Below are 12,008 nucleotides of genomic sequence, written 5' to 3'. Positions count from 1 at the left end.
AAACCTAAGTATGAAGGGACTGGTTATTCTGTTTACTATACAATATTACCAGATTACTTAGAGAGAAACACCACCAACAACAAATAACTTAAGAGTTAAAACCTAAGTATGAAGGGACTGGTTATTCTGTTTACTATACAATATTACCAGATTACTTAGAGAGAAACACTATCAACAGTAAATAACTTAAGAGTTAAAACCTAAGTATGAAGGGTCTGGTTATTCTGTTTACTATACAATATCACCAGATTACTTAGAGAGAACCACTACCAACAACAGAGTTAAAACCTAAGTATGAAGGGTCTGGTTATTCTGTTTACTATACAATCTTACCAGATTACTTAGAGAGAAACACTACCAACAACAGAGTTAAAACCTAAGTATGAAGGGTCTGGTTATTCTGTTTACTATACAATCTTACCAGATTACTTAGAGAGAAACACTATCAACAACAGAGTTAAAACCCAAGTATGAAGGACTGGTTATTCTGTTTACTATACAATATCACCAGATTACTTAGAGAGAACCACTACCAACAACAAATAACTTAAGAGTTAAAACCTATGTATGAAGGGACTGGTTATTTATTCTGTTTACTACACAATATTACCAGATTACTTAGAGAGAACCACTACCAACAACAAATAACTTTTTATCACAAGCTCTTCAGTAATATATGCTTGTATGTAGTAAGAAAAATGTATGCATTTGTGAAATAACATACCCTATGTATCTGACTGGTTCCATTTTAAGTTATAAACACTCAAATTAGTTAACTTATAATGGTTTGATTCATATATAAAAATATATACATTCCCATATAAACAGGACAAGATGGTTTTTATCGTTATCATGGGATTGTAAATGTCCATATGGATGACTAGTACTTCTTTCTAAACACAAGTAAGTTGTAATGAAGTCTACATAATGGAAGTTAAGATACAAATATATAATGGGCAACCTTCCTTTCTTGATTGTGTTTCTACCAATAACCGAGTCTAGAACAGGATCAACAGCTTCTCCCAGGTTTTCAATCAGGACTGTACATCCCGAGGACACTGCTTGCTCAAGCACATCCAAATATCTAAACATTAAAAAAAACTATAACTTTAGATAATTTCAATATTTATGCCCTAAAATTAAAACATATGTATCTTTGTTTAATTCATATAAAAAATATCCTCTTTATAATTATACAGCTATAGAGATAGATATTATATAGCTACAAATCAATACAGTATTTTTCCAAATAACCATATATTTTAAGTTGAAGTTTCTTGCAATATTAATACAATGAATACAAAAACATACTTCTTTCAGTTGTTTTTAGTAATCACAAAATTATTTTGTTCTATTTTTTTATTTAGGAGATAGTAACTAAAAGTAAAAACGATAATTTGGAGTGAAAGGAATACTTTTATATCTCACAAAATGTATTTTGGTGAGTTGTAAATTTAAAAAAAAGATATTTGATTACTGACTAATTTTTAATGCTAATTCAAGACTCCCATATTCCACGAGAAGAAAAGGGGGGTGAGAATGCATTGGAGAATCCGGAGGAACTTCATCACCTGAGACAGTGCAATGGCTGATCACAAAACCCTATTTTGAGACCATATTGATTTATTCAGTAGAGGTATAGCAAGGATGAGTAGCTATCCTCTTCTGCTTTACCTATGAAGTCTATGAGTGGTACGGTCCGAAACAGGCAAATTTATGAAGCAAAAATCGTGAGGTTATGCACCTACAAGCGATCTTGTGAAATACCCCACCTCAATGGTGAGCATTGCGAAGCCATGGAAGATAAAGCTTAAGTCAACATGGCTGTACAGTGTCAATTTAAAGTTAAAGAATACCTGGTCAGGCACCACTTGCCACAAAGCGGGATCCATGTAAGGATGGGCTCCTGAAATAAAATAAAACATTAAGAGAGAGACTTATCCAGTCTTAGAGTCACATCGAAGTTTGAAGAACAGCCAAGGAAGATGAAACCAAGATATGTAAATAATGAGAGATGAACATGTTAGGGATGGTCCACATGCCCAATTGCAGGATTTCCTCCAAAGGCCAATGAAGACAAGAAGCAAGGGGAAAAGGTTAGGTGTCAGATTTGGTGAGAAGTTACTCTGAAAACATTCCGGTGGGAAGGGTGATAAGCCAACTGTATCAAATGATGATCCCAGGGTAGAAGGGGATAGACCTCCAGACGAAGAAGACTGCCACGGGATAAAGAGTTGGGAATGGGAACCATGGAAGGAAGCCGTGCTGGCAACGAAGGGCACTCACTGGACATTGAAGTCTATCCGGATTGGGACGAGGGTAGAGATAAGAAATATAGAGAAGAGAAATAGGCAAAAAGGAAGAGTTACCCTCTTGAGGCGCTGAGGTTTTTGGGAGGAAAGAACGATCTAGATAAAGGAGAAGACAGGTATGGTGGTAAAGTGTGCGTGTAACATCGATGGCAAATAAGTCAGACCGTCAATGAATACAGGCCAAAAGGAAATACACTTTAAGGGAAAAATGAAACATAGAACATGAAGAAAAGAGGTTCAATTGGAGGTAAAGTAAAGGAATGGAGGACCAAATTAATATCCCAGTTTGGAAAAGTAGGTTTTCGGGGAAAGCAATGAATCTGGAAGGAACAGACTAAAATGCTAAGGACAAGCAAAGCGAAGATTGTATGGTAATGGGAAAGATGAAAAGTATGGTACAAGGCTGCCCAATACCATAAAATCGAGGGGATCAAAGACCCCCGGTCAAAAAGCCACATGAGAAACTCACAGACACCAGCCACAGTAGGTCAAGCAGCTGGAAATCCACGAGCATGGAACCATTTGTGAAAGACTTTCCACTTCCATTGATATACTTCTATAGAAGATATATGGATTGAGCCAAATGGAAAGCTACACGACAGTAGAAACTAGATCTCCTTGCCAAGGACCAGACAAAAGCCAGGCGTAAAGACGAAGGATGTGAATGGTGGGATGTTGAACAGGTGATTGGGGTTGACGAAGGAGGTTGGGGAATAAGGGAAGTGGTACAGGAGAGAATAATTGTAGTTGGTGCAAACAAGGAAACCACGGTTGAGCCAGCCAATAGGGAGCTATCAGAAGAACCTGGCATGGAGTGGCATGTATTAGGGAAACCACCTACTGAAGCAATCGGATAGAATGATATACATATAGGAATTTGTGTGACCAATCTTGGCTGAAGGCATCAACAAACAAAGTCTGAGAATGAGGTACTGGGGACTAAAAGAAGGACAGTGGCAAGTGCATCAATGAGAGGAATACCGGGGTGAGAAAGACAGTCCGCCACTAGGATGAAAGCACCAGGGACATAACATGCAATTAATCGAATGTGGTGCACATGGGCACAATAGAGATCCAATGTACAAAACAGAGGGATCTTGACCGGGTGCCACCTTGGTGACTGATATGGAATGACAGCTTGTCTACAGACCAATAACCCAAAGCCTCCTGGTGATCGACCCATGCACCCCAGCCCTGAAGGGATGCTTTCGTAAAGCAGAACTCCAACCAATGTGTGAGTCTTGTCCAACCACCAAATCAGATCATCTGCTAGGGAAGAAGGAAATGTAATAGGAGCATCCAAGGGATCCCAAGCAAGGTTTAATCGATTTTGCAGAGTCCACAATCAGGATCACATGTGTGCATGACCTAGAGAGACTAGCAGTGTTATAGAAGACCACATTCCCAAAAGCGATATAACCTCTCGTGCAGAAAGTGAGGGAGAAGACTATGACAAACTGACAATTCCATAGAATGGAGTTGGAGAGAAGGTTGGGCCCGACTGAGGTGAGTGTTGAAAAAGACACCCAAATGTATAAGTTATTGGGTAGGATGTAGGTAGGAATTCTCCAAGTTGATTAACCAGCCCATCCAAGCAGCTGGTGAGTATGTCTGGTCAGCTTCCAATCAGAATGGGCCAGAAGAAGCCAGTCGTCCATGTAATAATGGAAACGCAACTCCAGGTCATGAAGATGATGAGCAAAAACCCTGACCACCTAACAGAACATATAAGGTACAGAAGCAAGCCCAAAGGGTAGGACACAAAACTGGTACACCACCCTGTGGATGAATAGGAGATATGGATAATACCGTGCTGAGACAAGAATATGCAGATAAGCATTGGTGATGCCCATCTTTGTCACTCATAAATCTAGAAAAAATACCCACCAGAGGATGAGGTGGGATTCCATGGTGAAACGGATGAGGTGAACAAAGTAATTGGGGAAGGATAAATTGATGACAGTCCTCCAGTCCCCGGTTTTCTTGGGAACAACAAATAGACGGGAGTAATACCCCAGTGAATGATGGGTAATATGTTCAATAGCCTGTTGAGTGAGGAGGTCCTGCATCGCCTCTGATACACATTGACAAACAACATGATCCCAAGGTGAAGGGAAGGAAACGGGTACAGGGGACAAGGGAGATGTGGCATGAAATGGGATCTTGAATCCTTTATACAAAACTTGAAGAACCCAAACATCATTGATGAAAGGGTGCCATTGATGAAGAAAGGCCACAAGTCAAGCTACCGCTGGATCAGAACCCACTAGGTAGTGACTTGAACTGTTGGTAACGTATTGTGCATCATCAAGAAAAATGACCAGCTGTGGTACCTCAAGAAGGAGGGACGAGAAACCAGAATTGGTGCCACACTTGGCTCCGACTGAGAGAAACGGGCTATCAGATGGGAAAGGGTAGACTGTTGTTGGACTGATGCCACCCGAGATTCCAAAGGCTCTGGGACTGTATCAAAGATGAAACACCGTAAAAATGAAGCTACATGTAAATCCCAGAGATAAGGTGCAGGTAAACGGGCCCTTGATGAGACAGCATCCCGACCCAAAAGGTCCAAACAACAGAGAAACTACGTATGTAAAGCCAACGCTGAAGATGACAAATGAGCCAACATGGAGGTAAAGAGGGAGAGGATGGCCCCAGAAAACCCCTCAGGAGGGTAAGACATAGATGAGAAAATTGGGCATGGGTTAAACTAACAAGGAATTTGGGGCCCACCCCCCAAATGGGTAAAACAGAACCCAATAGTTACTAGTCGAGATAAGAACAGTCTGCATGATGACAAGTGAGGGCAGACTGATCAGAAGCCTGTGGGGGACAAGGCATGCTAACTGAAAGACAAATTGTTCAGCATGGACCCAAATGTCAGTGGATGGAGGAAAACCAAATAGGGTTGGGAAGAAAGTTCATGCAGTAAGGAAGGACTTGGGTCATAAGAAATAGGAGCGAGGGATACCTGAGAAATAGTCCGAAAAACTGTGGAAGGCCGAACTGAATTCTCAGGAAAGGTATGGGAAGGCACAGCAAATTCAGAAAGTGGAAACAGGTCAACAAAATCCTTGTCAGCCTGCACAGGTTCAACAGGTGCAGGAGGAAGGGGGGCAATTGCTGGAGATAAAGGTTGACCCATGTAATGTTTAATCTCCCTGCGCATAAATGTAAACAAATCTCCCGTCGAGTCGCCCGCACCTGAAGCCTGTGATAAAGCGCCTGTTGAAATTGAGACACCTGAAGTGGTGACATTGACTTCATGCTTCAATAGTTGACAACAGCAAATGTATTAAATAAAGGCAATGAGAATTAGATAGAAGTAATGTAACGTTCAAGAAAACTGGGTATGATAAAATATTATAACCACTTCAAGAAATAACTATAGCTCAAACTAAAAGCAAGACAAGCGCTGCCACAAGAGAAGTGATAGTTTGGTAGAGGTGCATAGAGGGAGTCACCTGAGCATACTATGCTCCTATTGGTGGAATGCGTAAAGGAAAAGTTCGCATATAGGGGGCAGCAATGAAAGAGAATAGCTAATCTTATGAAAAGAGGGAAGTACTGTATTGGAAAACACACATTAAAAAGATCTATATATTTTATCTGAAGGACATATATATGTGTCAGATTAATAACTGTCATACCAAGATAAAAAGGGAATGACTCCAAGGTGAAAACAGAATATTAAAAATGTCTTTAGCTGCAAATTTGATAGGTTCCTGTACTGGAGAAAGAAATTCTTGTGGTAGAGAAAAGTTTAAGAAAAAACTTATATTGTAAAGTCTTATTTAACTCTGCTTCCATTTACATAACATACAGCACATCTCATAGAATGTAAACACATACAAGATCAGTAAAAATACACATTTCAAAACTTCTGCAAATCATTACATTTTTCAGTCTAAACTTGTAGAAAAGTGATCATCCATTGTACATCAATGTTTCCTAGACGTCACTGTCAGAAATCATTGTAAAACATTTTAATATTTCAACGAACCAGGAGAGATCAGTTTTCATACCAAAGTGTCTAAAGGTATGTTACTGCCAGTACAAATACAGTTATTCAGTGTTACTTCCAACTCTCATGAGGTCATCAGCTCATATAATGATCACAAAATATTTTACTAAAATGTTACATTTAAACAAACTTTTGAATTAAATATCAACTGAAAGTGTCTATATTACATCACTGTAAGTTGAGTACTCACCCTCTCTGTTCTAATCTAATAACTTTCAACTTTTCCCTATATCTGTTCTTTATCCACTTTATTCCTTGAAGCTGGGGATCAATAATTAATGGCCAGCTTTTGAATTAAATATCAACTGAAAGTGTCTATATTACATCACTGTAAGTTGAGTACTCACCCTCTCTGTTCTAATCTAATAACTTTCAACTTTTCCCCATATCTGTTCTTTATCCACTTTATTCCTTGAAGCTGGGGATCAATAATTAACGGCCAGCGTTCGGAATTATTTAAAATTGTAGCATTTTCTGCTGACGTTTGATCCCCCGGCAGCCCTTCGTTATTCCACTGAGCAATAGTAGCATCATCAGTTAACAGAGATAGGTGGTTTAGGCCTTCAGTAATTGGAATTGGAATCTAAGAAATTTGTCATTTTGAATCAAATTCTCTCCATTTTGTAATGTGGCTACTCAACAAATTTACACTATTTAAGAAAAATGTCCAAACAAAGGAACATATCTAGTTTATATACTAATTTGAATGTTGTTTATGTAAATGTGTGTTAAAAAAATACTATTAGCTAACTGAAAGGATATAAAAACCTTGAACTTTTGTTAAAAATAACAACCAAATAAAGGGCTTTGATAATTAAAAATCTTGGATTTTTTAATAATTATAAGAAAGTAAATAAGGGTTTATAAGTAACATCACTGATTTAACATCCTGGATTATTTTAATCATTATAAGAAACCAAATAATAGGCTATAAACAACAACAGAGATTTAACATCCTGGATTATTTTAATCATTATAAGAAACCAAATAAGGGACTATAAACAACATCAGAGATTTAACATCCTGGATTATTTTAATTACAATAAGAAACCAAGTAAAGGATTATAAACAACAAGAGAGATTTAACATCCTGGATTTTTTAATTACAATAAGAAACCAAGTAAAGGGTTATAAACAACAACAGAGATTTAACATCCTGGATTTTTTAATTATTATAAGAAACCAAATAAGGGACTAGAAACAACAACAGAGATTTAACATCCTGGATTATTTTAATCATTATAAGAAACCAAATAATAGGTTATAAACAACAACAGAGATTTAACATCCTGGATTTTTTAATTACAATAAGAAACCAAATAAGGGATTAGAAACAACAAGAGAGATTTAACATCCTGGATTTTTTAATTACAATAAGAAACCAAATAAGGGATTAGAAACAACAACAAAGATTTAACATCCTGGATTTTTTAATTATTATAAGAAACCAAATAAAGGACTAGAAACACATCAGTGATTTAAAATCCTGCATTTTTTAATTTCAGTAAGAAACCAAATAATAGGCTATAAACAAGTAAAACTGGTAACCAAATAAAATGGTTATGAACAACATCAGTGATAAGTCTATTGATAAGACACTTTTATTACATTCAACTTATCTTTAAAACTACCTTCATGGACTGAAGAAAGGGAAGCCAGTGCTTTTCCATTAGATCTAATCTATACTGCTTACTGAAACAGCCAACATAGGACACAAAAGCACAAGTCAACAGTACATCTCCGGGCAGCATCTTTTCTTGTTCACGCAGCTGTGTAATAGATTCGCTCCATCTGACTTTCTCTGAGGCCAGTCCTCCAACAAGCCTATTGGCTAATTCAATTGTGCGAGTTGTATTTTCTGCTTCATGTTGACAACGAAGCTTTTCTGATGTGGCTTTTTCATACTCAGCAGTTAAGTTATTTAAGGTTCCTTCCAGGTCCTACCCAAAATTTTCTTTGTTAACATGTATATAACAACCACAGTAATATTACAAGAGGTAGATATTATTTAAATTAAAGATGTTTTTAAAACAAACTATCAACTGTCAAACATAATACAGAAAGCACAAAATTTGTAATACAAAAAATTGACTTAGACATGCACAAATAAAAAGTTTTTTGTTAGTACTTAATCCCATAATGCTTCTTATGAAGCATTTCCCACAAAATCAACTAGATAAGAACATCTATAAAAACTAACTAAATAAATGATACTATAGAATATTTACACAACTGTATATTCACTAGGTATAGTTGAGTATATTTAGTAACTGTGCATATATATATAAAACTATTATATGTTTCAATATATGGGCATTGACAACATCAGAATTGTACGAACTGCTTATGGCAAACTAAGAAATATTAATGATGTTAACAAAATAGGTTATAACAATAATAATAAATCAAAATTACAAATAATTTATGAGAATGAGGGTTTAGAAAAGTTTTATCTCTATTGCTCTCTACTCAATCTTATGACAAAACCAAAATACAGTATAAACACCTTCAGTAGATTAAATGATTGTTTGTTTTTGAATTTCGCGCAAAGCTACACGAGGGCTATCTGTGCTAGCCGTCCCTAATTTAGCAGTGTAAGACTAGAGGGAGGGCAGCTAGTCATCACCACCCACCGCCAACTCTTGGGCTACTCTTTTACCAACGAATAGTGGGATTGGCCGTCACATTATAACGCCCCCACGGCTGAAAGGGCGAGCATGTTTGGTGGGACGGGGATTCAAACCCGCGACCCGCAGATTGCGAGTCGAGCGCCCTAACCACCTGGCCATGCTGGGCCAGATTAAATGAAAGACAACAAAAAAACAAAACAAAGAAGACTTAGTTTTGAATGGATATAACTCACATACAAAACTATCCAAAATATCGTTATGTCCATGACAAAAAATATACAAAGTATTGAAGAAATATAACCAGACTATAAAAAAGGTCTAGGACACTAAACTAATAAAACAACAATAAAATAAAACGAAATTTTTTTTATAAATCTAATGTTTATAAAAGCCAGTTGTCTTTTGGTAATGCTACATTTGTCCGTGTGGCTTATCAACAAAACAATGACCAATTATTGTTCTCTTAAGTATGTAATATAATACTTCAAACATTCATGAGGGCTGGTTTGTATTTCACTCTTTTACATCATTTTATGTTTTGGTTTATGCATACACTTAGCTTGATGTAGATATTTCAAAGTTCTTGGCGAGTTCTAAAAACATCTAAGTTAGAGTTTTGTTACCATAATTCATGTTTTTATGAGGTTTTCATGAAGTTTTTTTTTCTATTTTGGATTAAACATATTTTTTTTTCTTTCTTTCTTTCTCCCAAACAAATTGCCATTAGTCTAAATTAATAATGATGCTTGAAATTAATTTTTAGGCTTAAAATTTGTGATCTACTGGCTTTGGATGCTTCATCTTTTTTTTTTTGGCATTTAAACTGGAATTTTTAGGTTATATGATGTAATTAGAAGAAAAAGTTCTGGTATGTGTGAAATATCATTGGATGTGTGATAGTTATAATGTGGAGAATAAACTGAAAAGTAACAAAAAATTAACTTAAATAAGAGTTTCATACGATTTTCATAAATTTATACAGAAGTCCTGAACTTTGGCATGATATTACAATTTATCTGCTAATTAAAATATATACAGTGTGGTCCAAAATTATCTTCCTATTTTAGAATTAACTTACTAAATAATAAAACCATGTAGTTATTAACACCTTATAGCTCAACTAAAACAGTTTCTATTGTCTTTTTTTTTCATTCCAGTGAGTAGTGTTACCCCATAAAATGGCAACCATGCAAGAAAAGGCTCAATGTGACCAAGTAAGTGACTGTGATGCAGCATACTTACAGAAGCCGGTACAGGAAACAAGTATTGGGGTATGTTAAGGATATTGTATATCACACACCTATAGCAAACACCGTGGAGCTAAAGACTGGGATAACAGACATCATCTTCACTGTAAATATGGACATGTTGCAGTGAATGTGGACTGACATTGAATATCGGTTAGATGTGCTGAGAGCCACTAATGGTGCACACGTACAAGTTTACTGCCATGTCAATAAAAACTGTTTGAGTTCGGCTACAAGATGTTGGTTGTATATTCTTCATTAGTTAATTAATAAATTCTAACATAGGAAAGATAATCTTACCTTTGCCCCAATCTTATTGATTTTATTTAGAATGAATTTGAAAATTGTTTTGATTTTCTTGATGTGTGATTGCTCTTCTTTATGATGAAGGGGAAGTTTGGTGAAAAAGGTTCGTTGAAGAAAGGGTGGGGGGCCACGGGGATGATGAAGTTTGGTGAACAGAGCTCACTGAAGGAAGGGCAGGGGCCACGGGTTATTTTTACAAAACTTCAACCCATCATTTTTTGATGGGTCAAGAATGTTTTTTTTATAATACATCCCACATAGCAGGTCTCAAAGGAATAAAATTTTATTTGGTGGTTCCTACATGTAATTTTTTACTTTTGTATGTCTTGAGACAGGTGTAATCAATACTTTAGTACCTCAATTTTTGACTTGATCTTGCTAAGTTTCTCTTTTGCTGCTTCTAATTCAGCATTAGCTTCAGCCAGAGCCTTCCTCTTTGGTTCAACGTCACAAAACACCTACAGAGAAAAGTACTCTAAAACTACACATATAGTTCTTTCACTAGCTGATTTATCTATTCACAGTGCTAAATTCTAGACATTTACTTGTTGAAATTCTTATTATCTCAAGATACTATGATTGTTTTACAGTAGAAAAACTTTCCAGGTATTTTTTGTTTCTTATTTTTACACTCAAAGATACTAAGGTTATTTCACAGTGGAATACTTTCTAACCACTTCATTGTTGTTTCGAGTAAATGTCAACCAGAACAAATAACTTAAAACTTACCTCATAAAACTTAACAATATTTACAACCCAAGAACAAAGACCAGCAGCAGCATTAGATTTTGTGGCAATGAAGTCTGGGTTAAACTCTGAATTCTTCAAATAAGGCTGGATGGCTTTAAGGCAATTATCATGAATGTTTTCTTTATCAAAGTTGATTAAAGCATCCAGGAAAGCGTCAACCTAAATGAAAATAAGTACCTTTAAAAATTACAGCATGAGGGAAAACAGTTTTGAGGATTTTTGATAGGTTAGGACAGCTTTTTTTAAAACATACCATTGCTGAAAGATTTGTTGTTATCAATATTTTAAAATATTTTCATACATTCTGATAAAAATATATTTATTTTTGTAATTATATTTTTGAGAGGGGGATTCCTTTCAAGTCTTAAAATGAAACAAATCTTAATATCTAAGGCAGAAAGTTAATGATGGATCAAAGTGCAGAATACCACATGAAAGACTTCCCCACAAACAAAAAAATGAACTGTAGGCCGAGGACTTGAGAAGTAAGATGAGTAGAGGGAAAAACTTCCCCACAAACAAAAAACGAACTGTAGGCCGAGGACTTGAGAAGTAAGATGAGTAGAGGGAAAAACTTCCCCACAAACAAAAAACGAACTGTTGGCCGAGAACTTGAGAAGATAGATGAGTAGAGGGAAAACTTCCCCACAAACAAAAACGAACTGTAGACCGAGAGCTTGAGAAGTAAGATGAGTAGAGGGAAAAACTTTCCCACAAACAAAAACGAACTGTAGGCCGA

General features: G+C 36.2%; 1 protein-coding gene across 1 annotated transcript in view; it reads right to left on the bottom strand.

Annotated features, from left to right (window-relative positions):
* Positions 1-12,008, bottom strand: part of LOC106475680 (dynein beta chain, ciliary-like) — a gene marked incomplete at both ends in the record, with an annotated part of 22,520 nt that overhangs the window by 8,268 nt on the left and 2,244 nt on the right. The window contains 5 exons of the mRNA XM_022379738.1: positions 962-1,084; positions 6,684-6,919; positions 7,968-8,276; positions 10,876-10,977; positions 11,249-11,428. Of these exons, the coding sequence (XP_022235446.1) occupies positions 962-1,084; positions 6,684-6,919; positions 7,968-8,276; positions 10,876-10,977; positions 11,249-11,428 (950 nt within the window). The remainder of the gene's footprint in view (positions 1-961; positions 1,085-6,683; positions 6,920-7,967; positions 8,277-10,875; positions 10,978-11,248; positions 11,429-12,008) is intronic.

Source organism: Limulus polyphemus, unplaced genomic scaffold (genome assembly GCF_000517525.1).
Source record: "Limulus polyphemus unplaced genomic scaffold, Limulus_polyphemus-2.1.2 Scaffold8979, whole genome shotgun sequence".
Taxonomy (NCBI): Eukaryota; Metazoa; Arthropoda; class Merostomata; order Xiphosura; family Limulidae; genus Limulus; species Limulus polyphemus.
Note: the sequence above shows the minus strand (reverse complement) of the source record. Positions and strands in the feature narration are given on the sequence as shown.